General features: G+C 40.2%; 1 protein-coding gene across 1 annotated transcript in view; it reads left to right on the top strand.

Moving 5' to 3' along the window:
- The window catches only part of LOC149169735 (Nucleotidylyl transferase superfamily protein), a 253,875-nt gene that overhangs the window by 121,833 nt on the left and 105,216 nt on the right, over window positions 1-26,826 (top strand). Inside the window, exon 9 of the mRNA XM_089428789.1 lies at window positions 4,675-4,796. Within this exon, the coding sequence (XP_089284915.1) occupies window positions 4,675-4,796 (122 nt within the window). The remainder of the gene's footprint in view (window positions 1-4,674; window positions 4,797-26,826) is intronic.

Below are 26,826 nucleotides of genomic sequence, written 5' to 3'. Positions count from 1 at the left end.
AAGACCAACAATTTCGCATACGCCAAAGAGCAACGACACCAACTTCATGAACGGAAATATTTCATAGGTAATTTCATGAGACACAATTACAAAATAAGCATGAAAAGGTACTCACAAGTATAGCAAAATTATTCCAACCATCAAGATGCAAGAAAAATTGAAGCTCCAAGACAAGAAATTAAACTCTTCCAAACATCAAAATGCATTAAATTTCCAATTCATCCATCAAAATGCCTAGTGAAATTTCCAGAAGAAACAAATGATCCAAATCCAAGTGATGATGATATTCAAATGAGCTCTCATCAATTTTTATCCTTCCTAAGGAGTTCAATTTTCGTAATTAGGCTTAATCAAGCCCTAAATAATAAAATAATGTATAATAATAACATGACTTTGTGACAAGCCCACCAAGATAGCTCCATAATACAAAGATAAGCCACTCAAGAGGGCAAAATACTAAATACATTGAGTCACTGGGCCCTTGAAGTGGCCCAATGGAGTCCAAAGTGTGCCAAAGTGAGAGAATAGGCTCCAAACATAGTGATGAAGGGGGTGACCTCTTGATATCCAAGCAAATGCAATGTGGTATCCCCAAGTGGGTGTAGGGGCACAATGACATCCTCATGGGTCTCCAAGTGGATCGATAATGCCTGTATACCATCTATAAGGGCTAGAATGATGACATAAGCCCTCCCTATGTCTCTCATGATGAGACACGTCCTCATCCAGGTCCTAGAACACCTGCCAAGTGTGTGGTGCAAGGGTGAAGCCAACAAGGCATGGTGGTCCAAGTGCATCATCCTCATCCAAAAGGTGGAACACGAGCAATCAATAAATGGCACTGAGGGATCCATGAAGTGGCAATCTACTCTCTGCTATGGTGGAGGCCCATGGCTCTAAACGCTCACCCTACAAGTGCTAATATGACCTCTAGAGGGATTGGACCCCATATAGGGAGACCAAACCCCAAATGGAGACCCACCTGCAATCCTGTATAAGATCCAATGCGTCCCTTCGCCTTCTAGTACAACAAATCATTAGAGTAATCGAGTAAAAGAGCTTACAAATCATGGAATCAAATGGACACTTCATAGTGACATGCCCTTCCATAGTGGGCTTACCATGTGTAGGTGTCTCCAAGCTCAATAAGGGGGTTAACCAAGGAACCTATTAAGTGGTTTCTACCTCTAAAGGGGGTGACATGTCCATGGTACATCCATCAAGCGGTAGGTGGCAAGTGATGTTATCGTGGAACAGAATGAGGCATCAGGGGAAGGCTTCAAGCCACATGCCACAATACAAGAGTATCCATAATAAGGGAAGCCCACACTTGGGTTTATGAACGTAGGAGGGAGCAATTGTGGTACATGAGTTACCCCGATATTTGTTTTTCCACCCTTCTTCATATGCCTTTTGCCTCTTATTGGTTTTTCTTTTATAACTACTCGGGGCTCGAGGGGATGAGAGCATGATGCGTAAGATATAGCAGTGAATACCCCCCTTAAGGTGGGGCAGTTCGACGCCCACTAGGGGTTGGGACAATCATGGGTGCCTTAATGATGAATGGGGTCAATATAAGGGACCCTTTCTTTCTTTGCAACTTGCACTAGACAACTCACACTTCCTCCAACACTTGTTTCTGACAACTAGAAGTCGAATTGCTGCCCAAATTTGCATTCTGGCTAACTCACACAACCTCCTCTGGCAATCTCGTACGATCATCCTTGCAGAGCTGCAAAATCTGGAAACTCAAAACTGGAGAAAATAAACCCAAAAATCTCCCTCTTTCCCTTTGCTTGGCTGTTGCTCTACTGTTTGCACTCCCTTCTAGAGTGAGAATATTTGTTAACAACTATTGTCGATCTGTAGGGAAAATTGAACTTATTGAGACTAGAAGTTCCTTGAGGAAAATTTTCCCTTTGTGTGGCTCTTCTCTCTTCCACTTCGACGCTGGTTCTGCTCTAGTGAACTGTTGCAAAAGCCTCTGCGCCCAGCGAGAGATTTGCCCAACAATGGTTCAGCTACAGTTGAGAGGGAGTGTTAGTTGTAGTGCAGATGCAAAGTTGGTAGTGGTACAGGATGTACAGTGCAGTGTCAGCTGCAACAGAAATGCAGCAGTTTGGTTTAGCTACAGTCAGTGGCAGATAAATCAGAGTTAGCGCAATGGTTGATGGACGATGATTGAGGGAATAGTGCAATGACTAAGGGAACAACGCAGTGATTTAGGGAGCAACATTGTATTGAAGGAGCAATGCAATCATTTCCAGTAGAGTTTCCTGTCAGACATCAATAGCGTGTAAGGGAGGATGATGCAGAGACAGGGTGTTGTAGCAGTTTAGCACTAGAACACCTTCTTCGCTAATAGGGAGTGTTAGTTTTTGTAGCATCAAAGGTGTTTTAGTCTCAAAACTTTGTGGAGAGGCTAAAACATAAGAGCTCCTCAAAACCCAGAAATCGTTTATAGAAATTCCGCCTAGAAGCACCTCAATTAAATTAATTGACCATATCTAAAAATTTGCTAAGTCTTAGGAGAAATGGTTAATTAATAGTAATTAATTGAGAAATGTGTGAATTCTCTAGAAACTCGCATGGATCGACTTGGAGATGATCTCAACCATCAATTAAGTTTTAATCTTGCCCGTTGGAGTCCTAACTGTAGATTACAAGAAGAGGTCGATGGGTAGATGGAGAACACACCAGTGGAGAACACACCAGTGCAGATACTCAGTTGCCTATGCGGTTCAATTTTCCAGTGTAGGTGATTCAACAAGAGAGATCGAGCCAGTGGGTGAGTAGCAAGTGGGAGAGGGACAACATAGCAGTATTCTGGAGGAGTTTCCAATTCCGGAGAGTTAGAAAGAGGAGGCCGAAATTATTCTTCAGGAAGTAGCGTAGGGACTGCGCAGCTGCTTTAGTAGAGCAGTTTGATTTGGTTGAAGGAAAGGTCGTTTTCAGTTCTAGAGGCCGGGAAGATTTTCCAGAGTGTTGGAGAGACAGTTTCCCAGTCAGCAGCAGGCATGACGACTTGATTTGCAAGAGTTTTGGGCTGAGCATGAGAGGGTCTAAGCTAGGGTGATGCAGGGCCTGCGCAGAGAAGGGTGGATGACTTGTTTTTTAGAGGCAGTCAGGTGTCGGGATTGTTCGGAGAGAGGGTAAAATCCCTCAGTATATTTTTGCCAGTATTTCTCTTGGGTAGAATCACCAGTTTGACGACATGTTTATTGTACTTAGAAATTCTGCTGCATAATAATAATAAAAGTCCTCACTGCTGCACCGATTGTCTCACATTGGGTTTTTCTGTGGACTTTTGTCCAAAAATAATGATGTCATAATTTTTGTGTGTGTTAGCATTTTTTGGTTTCCAGCGTTTTTGTTTCTGCAACGTTTATTTTATTTTGTGAAGAAATTGTAGTGTGATTAATTTGGTATTAATTAGAAAATTAATAAACTGAATAATCAGTTAGGAGAATTAATTTCAGTGGCTGCATTTCAAAGAATTTTCACAAGAATCGCAGTTCCATTCCAACAACAGTGGACAAAATTTCTGGGCAGTGCGCAGATTTTGTGGGTGAGCCATTCCAACACCTGGACCATCAGATTTTCACCTGGGGTTTGCAGAGCTTGCATAAGCAAGCCCAGGGTCCATTGTTTTATCATTGTACTAATGTTTTATCAGTATTAATAAAATGGCTCAGCTGTTCCGCCTTTATTTCTTGGTGTTTGATATGCATGCGCATTAGTTGTCTATGGTTGTTGATTCCTTGTATATGTCTTTGTTTATTGCTGTAAATTTTCAATTTGGTACATTACAGAATCTTATTATGAGACACTTCTTTGGGTTCGTCTTGCTTCTGCTTGGTCAAATTTAGTTATCTACAAAATAATCCATAATGTTGTGTATCCTTTCTTGAGCTTTCCATCTAGGCTCTCCTAAATACATCCAAATATTCACCTCTTAATAGATTGCCAGTTTTTATGATTGGATCCTCCTAAGCAGGACAAGCATTGATCTAGTTGGGAAGTTCCTTTCAGTAGTTGCTGGAATTGAACGCTGAGTTTGTTTTGAAGATCAAGATTACTTTTCTATATGGCTGGCCTTATAAGGATTTCGGTTCTATAAAAAGCTAGATTTTATTAAGGAAAGTTTTTAGGTGCAGGTTTTGAGGTAAAGTTTTTACTCAATTGAATGTAAATAATGTCAAATAGTTTATGGGATTTTTAATATTTAGAACGGAATCCAGATATAGCAACTTTTGATTTGTGAATTAGCTTTAATAGCCTCAGAAACATCTAATGTGTGAAAATTTTATTTTTGGTGTCTGCTATATATATATATATAGATATAGATAGAGAGAGAAAGAGAGAATGGTTTGTTGAGTATCATCGATTTTAGACTACTGTATTTCCAAATGTTTTAGTTGTATGGAACTAGCATGAGAGAGAGAGTATGGTTTGTTGAATATCGTTGATTTTAGACTACTGTATTCCCAATTTTTTTAGCTGTATGGAACTAGCATGTGCTAAAATTTTATAATTGTACATAGTTGAAGATTTATGGCAGTGTTTTCTGTTTTGTTGCTTACATTTTAGTGTCCAAAGTGTTACCTTTTTTTGAGTCAGGTGGTAATTTTACTCATATATAGCAACTCAGTTATACTTGTCTTTTTTTTCCAGTATATGTAAAGATGGATTTCCATGCTTTGAAATCTCAGCTATCAATGCTGACAAGCCCCCATTGACACTGAAACAAATCAAGGATAGAGTAAAACAATTTGATGCAGAAGGTGATGCAGAAGGTTAGTGTTCACTTCTTAACAGTCTTTGTGTTAACCTTCTAGTATTTACTCAAGACGAATGATGAAAGTGATATGTATAATCAACACACCATCTGCTTCAGCACCATTCAGCTGGTTCTGAATGGCTTGTGGTTCGTAATGTGTTGATGGTTTTTTAGTTTACATTCCAATGAAAAGATCAAGAGTTACAATATTCTTCCTATATTAATTCTGTCTTATGATGAACATCATTTTGTACTGTCGTTAAAATACGTAAACTCCTTTTCATAAATACGGGCATCTTCAAGTACAATGACTAGAGGTAATTATTGTGACAATCATATATTTTCTTTATAATTAGTTGGCAGGATAAATCATTTTCATGGTGCATTTGATCAGAATTGAGATTTGGGGATCAGATGGTATAGTCTATTGAATATGTTGCTTGAAAATAAATTACAATAAATGTTAGAAGCTAGGTTACACGAAACTTGGAAACAGGTACAGGTTTCTGATACCAGTACGGATCCCAGAATTTTAGGAAATGGCGAAACAAGGTGTTAAAAAATGCAAAAGATACAAACATGTAAAACAATAGACTTTTTTTTAATAGCACATTATCAGGAATATTAGAATGAAATGACGAAATATAGAATGAGACATAAATGACAATCTAGTAGAAAACTTCTGTGTAAATTAACTCCCATAGATGATTATGTTGTGAAAAGTCCAAAAAATAGCTAAGTTGCCATGATTCGGATATGGATATGTATCCGGATCGAGATGCAGAGCATTTTCACTTTTCGAGGGACTGTTCAGACTCAAGAATGAGGCTCAAAATCATTATAACAAAGGTCACAAGTGAATCTGGGTGGGTAGGATTATATATATATATATATATATATATCCAAGTCACAGGACACGTCCTCCAAGGTCCTGTGTCCCGTATTTTACGTGTCGAACACGAAAACGGCCCTAAAACGTATCGAAAACGTTTTTCATCGTGTTCTGTAAAATGTAAAACATATTCGCCGGTTTTCGTCGTGTCCTGCATCTGGAAAACGCGTATTCCGTTTATAGAAAACGTTGCCTGCATAAGCTGCAATTTTTTTGAAAGAAACAAATAATTTTTGAGTGGGGCAGCTTAATGATCAAGTCTAGGCCCTAGTATTGATATGCTATTCATGGTAATGTTAAATTCTTAAAGTAAAAGTGACATTCTCCTTAATCTTCATTTTCATCCTTTTACTTAAATTTTTAACATTACCATGAAATGACTCAGGATGTTTGAGAGTGGTTCCGGCCTCATTGGATTTCATATGGAGAAAGTAGAATTTTAGATATCATTCAAAATGCAGCAGACTTGTCAGTTTTTCAGGATTTTAGGATTGGGAGATTGTAATGTTTCTAGGTGACACCTCCTGCCCGAGCTACCCCTGCCACCAGTAGAGGACGTGGTCTACCTCCTATAGCTCCTACTTCTAGTTCTTCAGCTTTTAGAGCATAGAAAACTCCACTGCCAACTCCACTAGCACCAGCATCTACATCTAGAGGGAAAGGGAAAGCTGTGGCATTTTCTCGCAAGAGGGGCAGAGGAAATCAATAGGGTTAGACTTTAGTTATTTTCTTATGTGCTTGTAAGTTGTACATGAACAATGAACATTGAATATTCAAGAATCAAGTCCAAGCATATCACATTCTAATTTCTAAATAGTAAATTTTGGTTCTATTTATTTTTTTAAAGTGAACTATGAACTTTGAGAAGCAATTATATTTTAATTTGATTAGATAAGTTGCAACCTGCAATTTAATATGGATAAAAAACTATATTTCGGTATATATATATATATATATATATATATATATATAAATATATATAAAACGTGTCTCCCGTGTCATGTTTCCAGGTCGCTGCGTTTCGTATTGAATACTCGTATTTACGTGTCCTCTGTGTCTCGTGTCCTCGTGTCATGTGACTTAGATATATATATTATATATATATATACATACATATAGCTTAACTAATATTGTATAATAATTATAACACATAATATATAGCTTGGTTAATATTGTATAATAATTATAATACAAAATATGTAGTTTAGTTAATAATACATAATAATTATAATATCATAAATATTTAGCTTAATTAACATTATATAATAGTTACAAGACATAATATATATTTTAATTAATAATACATAATAATTATAATACATAATATAGAACTTATGTAATTTAATTAATAACTTATAAGATAATATGTAAGAAACTGCAATGACCAGGACAAGGCTTCCACCACCATCGCATCCCACAAACCTTGCAACTCAAATTCCTGTACGGGTAACACTACTCATCCCTTGTGGGCAACTGTATTAGGCTCTGGAGTAGTGTTGTAGGAATCGTCCCCCCGTGGAGCTAGCAATGTGAGTACCGTGTGCCATTTACTCCTAGCCAAATCAACTTGGCCTCATGAGTCAATGTATCATTCTCCCCTAGTCAAATTAGCATGTCCCCATGGGAGGATGTTTTCCCCTGGGCCATTCACCCCTTGCCAAATTACCACTATGGCCCAGCGAAATCGGCATGGCTTCTTGGGTGAATGTATCATTCCTCCACTAGTCAAATCAGCATGACCTTGTGGGAGAATATCTGCCTGATGCTGCAAAAACATCAACAATAGGATTGTATTGTTGAAGTACACTCATGGTATTTATTCTCTTGGGTTGTTGGGTGAAATTGGATTGAAGGGAAGTGAAATATTACTGTTGTAATTTGATTTTTTAGATCAACACTAGGGCTAAATTTTCACAGTGAAAAGGTCTGGGAAACATCAAGATTGAGGTAAAATTTTGGAAGTTGCATTAATTTCCCTTGATTCAAATTTTCAGCAAACATTGCTGGGCTGCTAGAAGAAAACACCAGTTGGAAGTCAACTTGGAGCTGTCTAAAGGTGCAAATGTCACTCTTAACACCTTGGTGCCTTCAATGGTAAGAGAAAAGTTCATTAGCAGCCTATTACTTCTCAAACTAATAAGGGTCCTAGGGTGGGGGGGTCCTATACAACAACTACTAGATCGAGTGGCAACAATAGAGCAATAGCGCACTATCACCTCAGCTAAAGCTCCCTACTCTTTACGGATTTTCATTGATGGGAGGATAACTGTATGAGAGGAATCAGAAGGATGGATAGATCAATGGTGGGATGAGGAGTGATTCTTAAAGCCTATTCACAAGAGAGGCTCAGATAATTGGTTTTCTTGCTTTGGCAGTGTTACCGCTCAAACTAGCAGGGGGCCTAAAGGGACTCCTAAAGGGACAACTGCTAGATCAAGGACAACAATGGAGACGTAGCCCACTGTCACCTCAACTAAGACTCCCTACTCTTTACGGACTTTCATCGATGGGAGGAGACCCGGTATATAGAAAGTCACTTGTGAAGGATGAATCAACAAATGGATGTGAAGTGACCTTAATGATCCTTTTCCTAGAAGGTGGTTAAGAATGGAGCTTACTTACTCTTCAAACAAAGCACAAATCTTTCTAGGAGAAGGAGATGAGGATTTAAGGGCTAGGTTAAAGGAATATGTCTTGTAAAGGAGTTTCCCAATCCCTAAAATTCTTATTGGACTTGATTTCCCTAGTGGTTCTTGAAGAATTAACTTCTCAAACGTATGGGACCACACAGGACCAAGTGGACCCAACCTAGCTTAAGGGGAGGGAATTTAGCAACCAATGATGATCCTAACCTAAACAAGGAAGGGGAAAGGATCAAAACAAGAATTTCCACTTAAAGGTGTCAAATTGATCATATGAGGTACTAGCCTAGGGAACACCAGGGAAAAGTTTGATCTCAGAGCCAGGGCTTGGGATATCTCACAATCCCACCATTGGAATTTCTTCAAATTTGGAGGAGACCTTGAGGACACACTAGCGCAGTAGAGGTTAGGAGATCAAACTTTTTCTATGGCTATTTTGTCGGGAAAGTGATGCCCTAGGTGGCCCAACGTGGCTAGACCTAGAAAAGAGGGGAACAAGGTGAAGAAAAGGTTTTAAGGTGATCACCTTATGGTGGATCAGTGCCTAATTCCTTTGGGGATATGGAGTCAAGAAGAATTATGAGAATGGATCTTGTTTCTAGTTCAAGGAGGCTTTAAGGGCAACTTCGTCCAATATTAGGGCAAAAAAGAAAGTGACCTTAAAGCGTTTATACTTCGCTTGCAAATGAAGATGGCTTATCAAGATAACTTCGATCTCTAGGACAATTCATTCAACAAACATGGCCCATACATAGAGATATGCTATATAGAAACATAATTCCACAATGAAGCAGTAAATGCATGCAACAATTAGCCCTAAAATAGTGAAAATCCCATGATCAATGTATGTGACAAAGTAAAAGAAAATAGCATCAATATCATACTTACATGTAAGAGAATATATCCAACCATCAATACATTTGCCAATAAAGAAGCTCCAAGATAAGAAAGTCCAATCCAAACATCAAAATTCATCCATGCTCCAATTTGTCCTCCAAGAAAGAAATGCGAAATTCTCAAGAGAGAGAATGATCCAATCCAAGTGATGATACAAAATGAATTCATGTCTCTCCTATTTATACACTCATTAGGAGTTCGAATTACCTAATTTGAGCCTACATTAGCCCATCAACTAAAAATAATGTGCAAATAACTATCTTTTGGTGACAAGCCCACCAAACTAGCTCACAAACAAAATAACAAACCTCCCAAGAGGTGGAATAATCAATAATGCATGTCGTTGGGCTCTCGAAGAGGCCCGATGAAGTCCATAAGTGCCATAATGATGAATTGGACTTCCAAAAGTAATGAGCAAGGGGTTGGCCCCTTGTTCTCCACATAATAAACCTGTGGTACTCCTAATGGCTGTGAGGGCACACAAGTGACCTCATGGGTCTCCAAGTAAGTTGAAGATGCCTGTAGACCATCCGCAAGGGCTCAGATGATGGTGTAAGTGATGCCACATCAACATACAAGCCTTAGGTCATCTGCCAAGTGCATGGTGCAATCGTGGGATGGTTGGGCAAAGGTGAACTAGGTGCATCTTTCTCGTCCAATAGGTGAATTTCGAGCAATCTATGAACATCTCAGGGGGTCCATGGAGTGCTGTCTACTGCTGTGGAGGCCAATGGCTCTCAACTCACACCCTATATGTGCCAATATAGTCCTCTAGAAGGTTAGGACCCCATATAGGGAGACCAAACCCAAGATGGAGACCACTTGCAATCTTGCATAAGATCCAATGCATCCCCTAGCCTTCCAGTACAACAAGTCATTATGGAAATCGAGTAAAAGGGCTTACAAAACACGGACAACAGGTGGGGACTTCATAATGGCATGCCCTTCCATAATGGGCTTTGACGTGTGCTAATGTCTCCAAGTTCCAAACGGGGTTAACCAAGTATCCTATTAGGTGGTTTCCACTTCTAAAGGGGATAATATGTCTAAGGTACATCCTTTAAAAGGTGGTGGCATGTGGTAAAGAGATGAATTTGTAGGGAATAACAAGGGGCAACCTTGGGCCACGTGTTGGGGTACAGGGATAGCTAGAAAAAAGGGAAGCCCACACTTAGGTGTATAATGTATAGGAAGGAGCAATCGTGGTACATGAGGTGCCCCGGCCTTGATTTTTCCACCCTTCTTTATATGCCTTTTTCCTTTTATGATTTTTCTTTAATTAATTGATCGGGGCTCAAGGGGCAAGAGGATGATGTGTGAGATATAACAATGGCTACCTCTTTTACAGTAGGGCGGTTCATTTCCCACTAGGGGTTGGGACAACCATGGGTTCCTAAATGATAAAGGAGGCTCATTTAGGGCTTGCAGGAACTTGGGTGATGGCCATGATGATGGGGTAGAGCTCATGTATTGGCTTTTTCCCATGTGCTAAATGTGTTTGTCCCCGTCATCTTTTGCATTTTGTGGTACATTTTCCTGTTGAATGTGTCTAATTATGTTTTTACTTTTCTTTTCAGCTGCATCAACCTTCGGGGCATCATTCCAGGCCTGACCCAAGGTGTGGGCAAGGGGAGGGGGAAGGCTAACCCTATGTGGACCTAGTGGAGGAATGTGGACCCAGGTGGGAGAAATGATGAATGGGGTTATAATGAGTGGAAAGGGGGAAATATATGTGGATGAGGGAGCGAGACCATGCAACCAAAATCAGGGTTTCCCATGAAGTACCATCCCTAAAGCCAAAGGGTCAGTAAAAGAGATCCCATGGGACTAGAATCCAAGGTTAACATCCAAAAGGGGTCTAGGGGACAAGAGCACAGACCTAGCCCATTCTTTTTGCCGAATCCCCCCATTAATCCATGCCCAAAAGTGTCCATGATAAGCAAACTACAATACTCAATTACCAAATGACAAGGCATACCTTTAGATTTGGGAGGCCCACCTTCAAACATACGATCATGGTAGATGGGTGAGGGACGACATGGCTGGCATGTGAAAATTTGGATGCCCAAATTCCTACAGCAGCAACTGACTACATTTCTCCTATTTGTTAATGACTGAACAAAATTATTTACTGTTTCCTACAGTAAACACTGAAACGAATACACTGCAGCCTTCACCATTTAAATAATATGCCGAAACAAGAAATTGAACAAGAAAGAAATACAACATATCTACATAGTTATTTTTGGACAAATGTCCTTAGAAAAATCCAGTGTGGGAAAACCAGTGCAGCAGCTAAGGGTTTTATTATTAAGCAGTAGTAATTTTTGAATACAATCTCTAGATGCCTTCCCGACAATTCAGTTACAGAGAATATCACTGACAGAGAGATAAGTGAGATTACCTCACACTATCACTGAAAACCCTGGCTGATCTAGCCACTGAATGAACTGCCCCTGGTTGCCTCTGCGCAGTCACTGCGTCAGCCCAACGTCACACCCTTTGGAACAATGTCACCGCTTCAGCTAATCGATTTGCTGGCAGGAACTTCGATTTGCACCTCCCGGTCTCACACCCCGACTTCCGGCTTCTGCAATTGATTCCTTCAACAAATTTTCAAATTCCCTCTTGGCTTCTGTGCTGTCTCTGCATCAGCCTCTTTGGCTCTGCGTTGTCTCTGCTGGATCTCTCTCTGCCTTCTCTGTTGAGTATTCTCTGACCGGGAAATATATCCCTTCGGATACTATCCCTACCCCTCGCTGCACAAGATCACTATTGAAAATCTCTCCGACAGCTGCTCTGCTTCAGAAATTCGAACTTCTGATCTCCCTTTTGTGTGTTCTCCAAGTGCCCTCAAACCTCATCTTATATCTTTCAGTTGAACAATCAACGACCCAGATTAACTTCTAATCAATGGCTTAGATCATTTTGGCTTGATCCTCGTCTTCTTCTAGCAGTTACACCCACAACTTATATTAATACCCATTAATTATTTTAATTTCCTAAGTTTAGACTTAGGGTGCCATTAAAAATAAATTAATAATTAATTATTTTAATAAAACTGTCTCTAGGTGGAATTTCCCAAAACAATTTCTGGTTATTGGAGAATGCATGTGTCTAAGCCTTCCTGCAAATTTTGAGACTTAGAGCACATCCGATACTACCAGAAATCAACATGGCAATGGTGGCGGAGAAATGGCACAACAAGCTAGTTGGTGGCTGCAAGGGGCTGCTGGTTGCCGGCTGAGGACCATCTTGGAGAAAAAATTTCTCCTAGGGTTATCACCCACAAAATGGTGGGTAACAGGAAGCAAGGTGATTGGCTCTCTAGGAAGGGTTGAGGGAAACCTAGGCCTAGGTTTGGAGAATATCTCTTAACAAGGGGTATCCTAGACTTAAGGATCCCAAAGGAGAAATGGTTTCTATGTAATCCTTGTGGAATTTGAGTCACAAAGTTGTGGGACCACAACGAAACCAAGTGGACCCAAACTAGGTCAAGGGTATGGAGTTGATCAATAATAGAGTGCTTGACTTGGTTAGAGAGGGGAATAGGATCAAAGGACTAATTTTCTTTTGGGATTCAAATGCAATGATCCATGTGAGAATACTAACCCAAAGCATCCTAGGGAGAGGAACGATCTTTGAGCTAGGGTTTGCGATATCTCGAGATTCCACCGTCGATGAAACTCAAAGTTGGATGACCCCTTGAAAAGACCCCAATGTAGTTCTAGATTAGTTTTCAAGGGTTTTTGATGGCTACAAAAGATTCCATTTGATGCCCTAGGAGATCTTCTATGGTTAGACCTAGAGTTGGAAGAGGTGAAGAGAAAAAGGGTTATTTTGACCACCAAAGGGATGCGAGGATCAGTGCCTTGCTTCTTGGGCTTAATGGAGTCAAGATATGCGTAGATCGAGAATTTTCATATGCTAAGGAGCCCTAATTGACCTTCGCTAGCCTTTCCAAGTGCAACAACACGGTTATTAGGGATTTATACTTCAAATTTGCAAAGGAGATGAAGTCTCAAGGCTTTTGACCTATTAGGTGCCTCTAGGAACATTCACCCACTCCCTCTAAGAGCAACACATGCATTAAATCACTTATTCAAGGGTTCAAGAAGAATTTCGCATAATTTATAGCCCATACAAGAATAATGATAACAATACCATGCATTAAATAAGTAAGATAACAAGAATGGCATTAAATTTCACTTAGAAGAGAGAGAGAGAGAGCATATTCGTTCATCAACTTCGCATAGAAAGAAGCTTCAAATACAATAGCAAAAGTCTAAACATCATAGTGCATCAAGAATCTCCAAAAATTTCGTCAAAGAAAGCAAGTGCGAAAATCACAAGAGATACTAATCCAATCCAAGTGATGATAAGAGGAATGAATGAGTCTCTCATCTATTTATACAATCCATCAGGGGGTTCGAACAACCCTAATGGCCTATTTAAACCCCAAATAGTAAAATAATGTACAATAGTAACATGACTTGGTGACAAGCCAACCAAGATAGCTCAATAATACAACGATGAATCCTCTCAAGAGGGCAAAATAGTAGATACAATGAGTCGTTGGGCCATTGAGGAGGCCTAGTGGAGTCCAAAGTGTGCCAATGTGAGAGAATGGGCTCCAAACATAGTGATCAAGAGGGTGGCCCCTTGATATCCAAGCAAATCCATTGTGGTGTCCCCAAATGGTGTGGGGGCACAATGACACCCTCATGAGTCTCCAAGTGAATCGATAGTGCCTGTATACCATCTGTAAGGGCTAGAATGATGATATAAGCCCTCCGTCTATCTCCCATGGTGAGACACATCCTCATTTGGGCCCTGAAACATCTGCCAAGTGTGTGGTATAAATGTGAAGCCGATAGGGCATGGTGGTCTAGGTGCATCATCCTTATCTAAAAAGGTGGAGCATGAGCAATCAGTGAATGGTGCTGAGGGATCCATGAAGTGGCATTCTGCTCTCTTCTACGGTGGAGGCCCATGACTTTCAACGCTCACCCTACAAGTGCCAATATGACCCTTTGGAGGGCTTGGACCCCGTATGGGGAGACCAAACCCCAAATGGAGACTCACCTGCAATTCTGTATAAGATTCAATGCATTTCCTTGCCTTCCTGTACAACAAATCATTAGATTAATTGAGTAGAAGAGCTTACAAATCATGGAAAAAAAGTGGACACTTAATAGTGGCATGCCCTTCCATAGCAACCTTTAGCTTGTACAGTTGTCTCTAAGCTCAATAATAAGGGTAACCAAGGACCCTCTTAGGTGGTTTCAACCTTTAAAGGGGGTGACATATCCATGGTACATCCATCAAGTGGTAGGTGGCATATGCTACAATGATGGAATGGATTGGGGATCAAGGGGAAGGCTCCAAGCCACATGCCATAGTACAAGTGTAGCTATAACAAGGGAAGCCCACACTTGGGTATATGAGTGTAGGAGGGAGCAATCATGGTACATTAGTTACCTCGGCCTTTTGTTTTTCCACTCTTCTTCATATGCCTTTTGCCTTTGATTGATTTTTCTTCATAACTGCTCGGGGCTCTAGGGGATGAGAGCATGATGTGTAGGATATAGCAGTGGATACCCCCTCAAGGTGGGGTAGTTCATCACTCACTAGGGGTTGAGACAAACATGGGTTCCTTAATGATGGAGAGGGCTCATATAGGGCCCATAGGCTAAATTTGTATGTCTCGACCATCTTTTGCATTTTATAGTACATTTCTTGTTGGGAGTTGCCAAAATATGCTTTTTCTTTTCCTTTTAGCTGCATCAACCTCTGGGGCATTGTTCTAGGCCCGACCGAAGGTGTGAACAAGGGGAGGGGGAAGCTAACTCCTTGTGGACCCGGATGGGAAAAGTGATGAATAAGGTTTTCCCATGTAGTGCCATCATTAAAGCTAGTAGCTAGTAATGGAGATCCCATGGGACAAGAATACAAGGTTAACCATCAAATTGGGTAGAGACAAGACTATAGACCTAGCCCACTCCTTCCTCCGAATTCCCCCACTAATCTGTGCCCAAAAGTGTCCATGATAAGTAAAAAGAATACCCAACTACATAATGAAAAGCCATACCTTCAGGGTTGGAGGGCTTACCTTCAAACATATGATCATAATAGCACCCCATTTTTTTTGACAATAACATCCCTCATACATAAGGAATATTTATGACCACGACATCCATGAGTAATGATATATCAAGATCCATAGCCAAAGAAACTTTGAGATCCTTTATGAGGCTTTCTACTTCAACAGGTTGAGAGTTGAACCCACATACCGCCTTGTATCTACGATTAATGTTAAGATTCAGTCACTTCATGACTTTTAGAGGCATGATATTTGCGGAAGCCCCTGAATCTAACATGTAGTTATGCAATAGGAGGTCATTGATAGCTAAGGTGAGGAGGAATGGCTCATGACCTGGGCTTAAATCAGGAAGTTGGATATTTTGCAATGCTACGGGTGTGTCTTCTTCTTCAAACCCAAAAGCTTTCTTGGCTTGCCAACACTCTCATGGGAGTTTCACAATCGCCTTTAATGGAACCTGCACAGTCATCTTTCCTATAACAGTCTCTATATCAACATCAAGCTCAACCTCTTGCCCTTATCCTTATTTTTGGGCTCTCCCTTCGAAGGACCCTTTTTAGGATTGGCTTTCTCTGGGGGGGACCCTTTTTGGTGGGCTCTTTGAGGAGAGGCTCTTTATCGGGGAGTTGCTTAGGAAGGGATTCATTCTTATTAGTTTCTTTGGAGGATGTGGGGCTTTCGTCATTATTTTTTTTTAAGTATTGGACCCCTCTAAATCTCCCACTATCATTAGCATTAAGGAATGGCTTGTTCTTTTTTTCCTTGATGGTTACTTCACTAATGGGAGGATGAGTGGACAAGCCGCCTAGAAAAATGGTGAAGGCTTCGAATTCTACGATATTAGCTTGCTCATTGATTTCTTAATCTTCGGTCTCTTCCTCATCACTTTGCTCGTCCTCAAAAGACGATCATTGTTCCACAGTGTTTGTTGTGTGAAAATTTCTGAATCTAACAAATCTGAAATCCTACTGCAGTACTCTGATTTTCATTACCTAGATGTGTTCTTCATTTTAACAAGTTAACATCACCCAAAAGTTAACATGCTAGTCAGTCTGGATGCCCCTTGACGCTGAAGCTACCTCTGCTGCTAATCTATGATGACCCTCTGATGCTACTGCGTTGTTGTTTTATCAACTTTGTGCCTTCCGCATTGCTGCAACACTCCACTGCGCTGCTATTGTATTATCTTTGTGCCTTCCGCACTGCTGCAACACTCCACTGCGCTACTTTAGACTTGGGCACTCTAGCTCTACCAATGTTGCTCCATCATCCCTCGCACCAACTTACTCTCGTCATTTTGCTACTGTCATTAAGGGCTCGTGTAGCCGTATGTGATCCAAGAGTTTGGGCACCTCAAGGATCTTGCCCCTCATGTAGTCCTCCTGACTACAACTCAATATCGCCCCACCTCTTCTTTAGAGGTGCATGAGCACTCGTGGTGCAATCTTCATCGTCCTCTTTGTTAGCTGTTGGAGCAGCCTTTGAGTCAGACCTCTCTTCCTTGCCCTTCTTTCGAGGGCACTGCATGGCAAAATGACCCATTTCTCCACATTTGAAGTATATGACTTTGGATATGTCCTTCTTTCATTTCTGCTGCCCTTGCTGTTCCCCTGATGCGAGAGTTGCATCCTCCTCTTCCTCCTCCTTGACTCTGATCCCTTCGCTGCTGCTTCCCGCCTTGGTCAACCGTCTGATCTCTTCTTTTCGAAGAGCTGCCCACATCTCCTCCCAACTGGGAAGAGAAGCCCTGCCCAATATGCTTTGGACACAGGTTTCCCAGTCTTCAATGACGACATTCAGGGTAGTCCTGACCATAAATTCAGCATCTGGTGTAGCCCCTACGGAAGTAAGCTAGTCACGAATCCTTTGCAACTTGAGAAGGAAGGGATCGATTTCTTCTCCTTTCTGCATCTGAAATTGTCTTAGCTGAGTCTCAAGCAACATCTTCCACTAAACAGAAGTTCCCTCGTACAATGTGGTCAAGGCCTCCCACATTTCCCTTGCTGTGTCTTTCTCAGCAATATGTGGGATCACATGATGCTTGACCCCGTCCAAGATCATGCAATTTTCTTTTGCTTGAGCCTCCTCGTACTTCTTGACAGGATCAACATCAAATGAAACAACAACTGTCCTCAAGGCATAATCCTTGATGTGATTTTTATCCAAAACTGCCAAGATCCTGGGCTTCCAGATGACGAAGTTGGATTCTCCATCCAACCTGTCTTGGTCCCTTAATCCGTTAACGACCATCTCTTCTCAAATGAATGTCGAACTGGTTCTCTTCTCCCTCTTTCGCTGTTGCCCCAACAAAACTCGGATTTAGATTTCTTTGGCGCTAGAAATCCTCTAAGGAACAAGCTCCCTCTGAATTTCGATCCTTCACGGAAATCCTTTTGCCAACCACTGTCGAATCATCCCTCTGATTTATCTTTACTGCTGCTCAACACTGGATCTAGATTTCTTGGCAAGAAATCTTTTGAGGAATTGATTCCCTCTACTTTGCTTCTGCCCCACCAAGTACTGTTTTACACCAACATAATCAGCACCCCACCAGCAACTCCAGATGAAATTTGCGCTGCACCTCTAGCCATGACAACTGGAAAAATGAGACTCAATAGTCTCTGTGTTGGCCTAATAACCACTGCGTTGCCCTCTGTAGCAACAACGTCACCCAATTAGGCTGACGCAGGCTCTGCGTGAGCCTCCCTTGGTGACTGCGTCACCCCTCCTTTGCTCTCTCTGCCAGAAACTACGCTGCCTCTCGAGACAACTGTCTTCACACACAAATTTTCGTCTGTCCTTTCGCCGATGGCTTCAGTCCTCCTTGATCTGCAATACCTCTGATACCATGTGAAAATTTCTAAATCTAACAAATAAAAAATTCTATTGCAGTAAACTGATTTGCATTACCTACTTGTGTTCTTCATTTTAACAAGTTATTTTAAGAGATATTTAGAAAATATTAATGCAGCCTACACCAATATATAGATCAAGTACTGAAAAATAAATGAGACAATCACACAAACGACACACTTATTTTTGGACTAAACGTACCTGGAAAAACCCAGTGTGGGAAAACCGGTGCAACAGATATGAGGGTTTTATTATTAAGCATATTTCTGAATACAACTAGGGTGCCAAATCCGGCTCACCCAATAGAGCATAAACTCGACAAAAGTACCTCTATTAGGAGACATTTTGGCGAATCCAGCAACTGGATGAACAAACCTCACAGGTGACTGCATTGTCCCCAGTGCTGTGCAGCGATGGCTGCACCAAGCTCTGGGCTAGAACTACGTCACCTCCTCTAGGAGTTGTGTCACCCTCCCAGTGAGCCTTCCTGACTCAGAAATCGATTTGCTGAACTATTGCTCAATCTGCCTCACAGAAACCCCAACGCTGCCTCTAAGTGATTACGTCAGCTCCTCTAGCCTCTGCGTCACCCTTCTGGAGCTGCGCTGTCTCTCCCTGGTGCTGTGTTTCCTCTCTGCTATGTATTCTCGGCCTTGCACTGAAGTCCCTCTGTTGAACTGCCCCTCTCTGCACTAGAAGCTCACTCTGAAATTCTTAGCAAACCATGCCCCAGAATTTCGATTTAGCTCAAGTGCTGCTCTCCCTGTGTGTGTTCTCCAACTAACCCCAAGCCTCCTTTTATACTTTTCCTGTTGAGAAATCAACGACCGTGATCTAATCTCTAATCAATGGCTAAGATTAAATTAGACTTGATCTGCGTCTTTGAGAAGCTTCTCACCCATATTTTCATTAATACCCATTAATATTTTAATTTTCCTAAGTTTAGACTTGGGAACCCCATTAAAAATATTAATTATTTTAATAAAATACAATTCGGGTGGAATTTCACCAAACGATTTCTTGGTCTTGGAGATTTCATGTGTTCTAGCCCCTCCACAAAATTTCAGAGCTAGAGCACATCCGATGCTACCCAAAAAATCAACGTGTTGGAGCCAAAGTGTTTGGAACTTGAGATGAGCTTGGTTTATCTTCATCATTTTGCTTTCTAGGGAAAGGCTTTCCTTTGGGAATATAATTTGATTTTTGAGCCCTTTCCAAGGTGGTAAGCTTGTTCATGTAAAGTCTATCTCGTGAGTTCATCTACTCAGTTAGCTTGTCAACTTTCTTAAGGAGCACTAAGAGGGTTTCTTCAGTTTGGTCTTTGGATTTGCCCTTCTTAACCTCAATCTTAGCCTTAGGATGCTCACCCACATCCAATTTGGAAATTTGCAAATTTTGCTCAACTTCCATAACTAACTCCTTAGCCTCATCCAGGCTCTTAGGTTTCTTATCTCTCAATGTGTATGTCAAATGACCACCCACTGCCTTAATTAATTTGTCAAGTACGTTAGCATCATGGGGTCTCATATGGTCAGGGATATCCCTAACTACCCTATCAAATTTTTGGATAAATTCCTCAATGTCTTCCCTTCCCCTACTTATTTGGTAAAACTTTTCAATGTTGAAAGTCCCTTGGGCATTATGTGACCATCTTCTCATGAAAATATTATCAAATTGTTCAAAGTTTTCTTTACATCCCCGGGGAAGACTAAGGTACCATTCCCTAGTTTGTCCTTCAAAAGATAAGGCAATGAGCATCATGATCCTGTCTTCATTGAATACCGACCTAGAAGAAATGGCCCAATAAAATTTTTCAATATGGTCACGAGCACTTATGGTAGCATCCCCCTTAAACATGGGTAACCGGTTATTGTATTTCTCAGGGAAGAGTTCAGGATTGTCACTCAAATTCAAAGGTGCAAAGACACTGACTAAATGCCTCTTACTTCGTGACATTTTGGGTTGGTCTTGGTTTAGATCAGTGATAGAATCTGTTGACATCTTGGGGGTGCGATCACCAACCTTTTCAAATTCAGGGAGAAGGCTAGTTCTAACGGGAGATGGAGTTCGTTCTTCCCTTCTTTTAGTAGCCCTAGTTAAAGGAGGAATGTTGTCACCTTCAAGCAAACTAGGGGTTTGGACATGTTGTTGTCGCCTTACACACACACCTAAGTTAGTGAGAAAAGCCTTTAACCCCACAAGATGTGGTTGGTGGCAAGAACTAAGAGAAGGGGCTATCACCTATTCCCAACTCTCTTCGTTTAAGCTATCTCCTAGGTTAGCTAAGGGGGGTGGTCCCTAATAAAAAGTTATATGATACGAGTCTCTAGGAGAAAGGTTAATTTGGATTACTTGTCAAAAAATACCTTGTTTCCAAGAATTAAGCAAGCATATGAATAAATGAGCAAATCTCAATGATATATTCAAAGTATAGACCAATGCCTTCAAGTAAATAGCAATAGCTTGCTTAAAAATGAAATCAAGATACAATGATAGACAATCTTGCAAAATCAAATGTTAGACCAAGATAAGCATATAAACATCAATTGTAACTATAAAGGAGATAGTACTTGAAAGTAAATGCCCAAATGACAAGATAATGACATCAATTACCAGTGATCTTAAATGATGATCAAGCAATAGAGTTGCACCAATGAAAGATATTCCAAGTACAAGAAAGCTAAACGTTTCAAAGTAAAAGAATCCACAATACTTCATAATAAATGCCTCTTGAAATAAAAGTGATATTTGCAAACAAGACTCAAGTAAATCCAAGATAACATAAATAGGAGAATGGCATTTGCAAGTAAAGTATATTTGTGATGTAGATGTGCTCTTGGATTATATTATTAGTTGTATTCTAATGCAAAGTTTCAATTGAACTCCTATCCTCAGACATCACCCTCACTCGGAAATCCGGATCTCACAGTGAAGAATCAATAGGGGTGGAGAGTCCCTAGAGTCTATACATATCACAACCAACTTAAGTTGGAGGTCGATTTTAGTGATGTTTGAAAATGGGCCTAAGTAAGATGCATGTAGAATTTCCCAAGGTAGATTTTATTGAAAAGTGTAACTAGGTTCAGTCTTCATGAAGACATATGTAATTGATGTAAAGAAGAAAATAAAATTATTTTGTAGCACTTGAATCATGGGTTTCATGATTAAGGAATTTTATTTGAGTTAAGGTTCCCATTGTGAACCTTTAGGTTTTGTAATCAAGTCATAAAAGTCAAATTGAGTCAATGTCATGTATGAAGGACCCTTCTTGGGCATGTTACATTTTTGTATGAGTCATTAAAAGAATAAGAAGGCCCTCCAAGACCAAGCAAAAGGATCTCCTTCAAGTTGGCTACAAGATGGGATAAATGATCTTCACCAAAGGATATGTCAGCTCACCCTCACTCAAGTCGACCTATTTGATGTGCAAACCACTATAAATAGGGCAACTCAGATTTCATTTGAGGCAGGGATTTCCAATCAAGAAAGTCTGCAATTAGAAGTGTAAGAAACACTGAGAAAGGATTCTTATAGCCAGGGAAGGGACTATTTTAGGGTTGATCTCCACCCACACGTGTGAAGAAAAGAGTGTCACTCCTGCAGAAAAGGGGTCGAAGTTTTCCCTGCTATGCTAGAAGCCGAATCAAGAAGTATTTGAGTAAATTCATCAAGCCGAGTTGGAGAAGAAAGCCATTCAGTCCAAGGAGGCCGAAATAGTGTGTAGGCTTGAAGCAGAAGGAAGCCGAATTTTGAAGGGTAGCCAAGAAGGAGGAAGAAGCAAAGGTTTGAATATTGTTGACTCAAGCAAGAAGAATCTCATCAAGGAAGCTTTGTGTCTTGGACTTTGGTCTTGGAGTGGCAAATAGGTCAAGGGTCTTGTCTTGGTATTCGTCAATTGAAGTCTCTATAAGAAGAAGAATTTGTTTGTGTTTTCCTCTCAAGTGGGAGAGGTTTTTCTCTTGGATGATAATCTACATTGTGTGTATCTTGTCTCTTTATGGTTTATGCATTGGTAACTGTGTGATGAAGAAGAACACTATAAAAACATAAGCTAAGAAGTAAAAAGCATTCACAAGCAGTTAACATTAATAGAGAAATCACCTAATCTTGACGCCCTAGATTTCTCAACATGGTATCAGAACTAAGGTGACAAAGTCAAGGAAAGGCATCTTATCAAGGGATACACAAGGATCAAATCTCGAGAAAGGCATCAAAGAAAATCTAGATGATCATCCTGGAGTCAAGATCTACAAAGAAGTGTCAAAACACTATATCGAAGAAGAAAGTCTACACCAGCAAGAAGTCTTGGAATCCTCAAGACATCTCAAGAGACCACAAAAACCCTACTCAAGACTTATACATCAAATTTCTTTCTAGAGAAGCAAGATTAAGGATGTTGTCATCATCTTCAGAAGTTCTAAGGCAATTTCCTCTCGTTGAAGAAAGGACCTTACCATTATAGAAGGTCATCCAAGAAGCATAAAAAAGTCATCATTGATCATCATCAACAAGGGCATCTCCATCAAAGGATCTAAAGTGATCTCCTTCTTTGTGAAGTCAAGGATCACTCTTGAAGAGATCTATCCTCATCAAGGAGAAGTTCTTTATCATCTATATTATCATCAAATTCAAGGAGACAGCGAGTGGAAGAAGCATCTTCTCAAGTAAGTATATTTATGTCTAAATTTGTCAAAATGTCTTTTTGCAAGGAAAGCAACAAATTGGTTGGGGCTTCAAACTATCTTGCATGGAAGAAGAGGACAAATCTGAATCTCATTGAAAATGAGGTTATGGATCATGTCAAAGGATCTATCACCAAACCAGTGAAAGAAGATGCTCAAGCACTTGCAAAGTTTATGAAAGGGGAAGTGAGGGCTCAAAGGATTCTCATAGAATCCATCAAGGATCCCCTCATTCCATATGTATCTAAACTCGACACCTCAAAAGAAATATATGACAAACTGGTAGAGTTGTTTTCAGTAAGCACTGTAAGAGAAGCTATCTCTCTAAAGCAAGAACTCTACAAGCTAGAGATATCGAAAAAAGAAGGAATAACCTCATACTTTATGAGGATATTTGAGATAAGGGATCAACTTCAAGATCTGGGAGAAGTAATGTCTGACAGGGAGATGACCACTGTATTACTAAATGCACTACTAGAAGAATGTGGTAACTTTACTTCCAGCATCTATGGGAAGAAAGAAGCTACTCCATTCCAGGATCTATGGTCATTATGTAAGATTGAAGAAACCAGGTTGAAGGCTAAAACTGATGTGGGATCCAGTGAGAAAAATCAAACATATACTACTATACAAAGAGGAGGAAAGTCTAGAAAATTTGGCTCTCGGAATAGGGGAAGGAACATGGCTACGATTCAATGCTATGGTTGTCAAGAATATGGGCATTACAAAAGAGATTGTCCTAAGGTCAAGAAGGACAATAACAAAAGAGGTAGAGAAGAAGCCCATATCACCGAAGAAGTGGAGGAAGCTGAAAAGAAGAAGTCCAAGAAAGAGGAATGAGATCTCTATTATGATTGAGATAGTATTCCTCACCTAGTTCTTTTCAAGTTCCTATTTTCAAGATATGGTTATCACTAAGGAAAATGATAGGAAGCATCATGGCATAATAAAAAGCATTAGAAGCAAGAGCTCGTGACATCATCATAGGGAAGCATGAATGATAGCTGAAGTAGGTCTATGTAAGAATATAACTCTTGGAAACCTCATTCAAAGCACTTAAGGAAATTATCTAGCACAAAGCTCATCATACATCAGTCAAAAGGAAACATTTGCTAGATGAGGATACTCAAGATCCTCTATTGGAATCTTCGTTGGAAGGTTCACCAATCAAGAGGAAGCAAGGGTTTCATCAAGAATTCTAACTTGTGGAATTCATGGGATGATGCTATGATGACAAAAGAGGTGAAGCAGATCAAGGGATTGAAGTTCTTTCAATCAAGGAAGCTGCTGAAAGGAAGTCTAAGATGACCTAAAGGAAAATGGGGTATGTATGCTTGTATTCGACATTGTAGAGTCATGTCATATGGTTGCAAATAGCATGGGTAAATGCTTTATCTCGAGAGCATAATCAAAAGAAAGGATCTCCTCCTTTGAAAGGATGCAAGAGGGCATGGGTCACACATTGTTTGGATGAATTCGACATAATATGTCCTCATATGGAATATGAGATGGTTGACAAAAATCAGAGTAACTTTGATTAAAAGTCCCGAAGAAAAATGTGTGAAGAAAGAAAGGAAGAGATCATGAAATATGCAACTATGGAAAAGGCAATCAACATCCAAGGACTGAGAGATTTGATTAGGATATCTCCTTGAAAGATATGAAGACTTTGATGAAGTCTGAGAAAGAAAGAGACCCTTGACAATATATAACTTTTGGAGATGTGTCAATACATGTGCATGATGCTGATGCAAACTAGGAGATGTCACGATGAAAGACCATCACAAAGGTAATTTTGATTTAATGTTCATTCCTTATTTTGAGTGATATCTGGATGGGCTTATGCAGGGCTGCCGAAGGACAATCTATGGATATCTTCCACCACTGATGTCCATGTAGTAGGATGAAAGATCCTTAAGGAAACATTGCATGAAGAAGGAAGCATGACATGAAGGAAGGCCATATATGAACTGATGAATCACTTTCCAATGAAAGGAATAATGACATGATTGACTCATGGATGAAAGTGATGGATGGTCCTTGCCCTACGAGGAAGTCCCAAAACATGAAGACTCCTGGATAAAGAAAAAGAAGTTCATGACATCGTGAGGATGAGTTATTCAAGCAGCTGGTTGTCCCATCATCTCCACCTAAAGAGCTATTGTAGGTCCCTAATTAAGAGGGAGCCTGGAAACAAGTTTCTAACTTGGTAGAAACTTGGAAGCAAATTCCTAAGCCAAGAGGGAGCTTAGGTACATTCCTTCTGTAGGAATGAGTACATTCCTTCATTGGAATAGATATATCGTCCCTAATTAAGAGGGAGACATAAATATATCATTCTTTTCTTCACTTGGGAAGATAGAATGGAGGATTGGGTAAACATCTAGCATTCGATACTCTTTGAGGATGAGCTAGGGCATCCAAGATAAGAGTAGTCGTAGAGGACCGATATTCTTTGAGGATTAGGAATCCAAGATAAGAATAGTCCTGGTGGAACACACTTTGAAAACCCCGGTGGGGTATGTTCTGAGAGCGACACTAATGAGGGTGTCTAAACATCACTGGTCGCGTCAGCATTGAGCTCAGATCTTGTGGAGAGATATCGCTGTTAGTCAAGGCCTTGCTATGTGACAATGCTGGTTGATATGATGCTAAACAGATGGGTTACCAATCCGACTCTTCTTATGAGAATTCTTCAAGATTGAGACTGACCAAGTACTATTATGAATACCTCCTTAGTTAAGAGGGAGTGTTAAAAAGTGTAACTAGGTTCGGTCTTTATAAAGACATAAATAATTGTGATTTCATGTAATTGATGTAGAGAAGCAAATAAAATTATTTTGTAGCACTTGAATCATGGGTTTCATGATCAAGGAATTTTATTGTAGTTAAGGTTCCCATTGTGAACCTTTAGGTTTTGTCATCAAGTCATAAAAGTCAAATTGAGTCAATGTCATGTATGAAGGACCCTCCTTGGGCATGTTACATCTCTTTATGTCATTAAAAGAATAAGAAGGCCCTCCAAGCCCAAGCAAAAGCATCTCCTTCAAGTCAACTACAAGATGGGATAAATGATCTTAACCAAAGTACATGTCGGCTCACCCTCACTCAAGTCGGCCTATTTGATGAGCAAACCACTATAAATAGGGCAACTTAGATTTCATTTGAGGCAGAGATTTTTGGTCAAGAAAGTCTGCAATTAGGAGTGCGAGAAACACTTAGAAAGGAGTCTTATAGCCAGGGAAAGGAAGGAAGGAAGAGCGAGATTGTTTGGGACTGTTTTAGGGTTGATCTCCACCCACACGTGCGAAGAAAAGAGTGTCACTACTGCAGAAAAAGGGCCAAAGTTTTCTTTGTTATGCTAGAAGCTGAATCAAGAAGTATTTGAGTAAATTCATCAAGCCGAGTTGGAGAAGAAAGCCATTCAGTTGAAGCGAAGGAGATTAAGGGGTTGAATCACCACATGTGCTGCAACTAGGGTTTCCAAGGAGGCTGAAATAGAGTGCAGGCTTGAAGCAAAACGAAGCTGAATTTTGAAGGGTAGATGAGAAGGAGGAAGAAGCAGAGGTTTGATTATTGTTGACTCAAGCAAGAAGAATCTCAAGGAAGCTTTGTGTCTTGGTCTTGGAGTGGCAAATAGGTCAAGGGTCTTGGTCTTCATTAGGGGAATTTTGAGGTCTAAAATGGGCTTCCTAAGGAAATTATAAAATAATAGTGGAAATAATAAAATAAGATTAGATTACATCATCAAATTTTAGAGGGAAAAAAGAAAAACTATTTTTTCAACTTATCTCTCTATCGGTTTACTCAAATTTCGAGAAGAAATACTCATTGGATGCATAATTTGATTCCTCATCCAAGGAGTACCCATGTTGTATACTTTCGTTGGACCCTGCTATGCGAAAAATGAGAAATACATGAAAAACATAATTGAAATACATGAAAAAACGTGATTGCAATCACGTTTTTCATGTATT

The sequence above is a fragment of the Pinus tabuliformis genome, chromosome 4_2, assembly GCF_031772625.1.
Source record: "Pinus tabuliformis cultivar Carrire ecotype Pingquan chromosome 4_2, CPIR1, whole genome shotgun sequence".
Taxonomy (NCBI): Eukaryota; Viridiplantae; Streptophyta; class Pinopsida; order Pinales; family Pinaceae; genus Pinus; species Pinus tabuliformis.
This window is presented reverse-complemented; position numbering and strand designations above follow the sequence as displayed.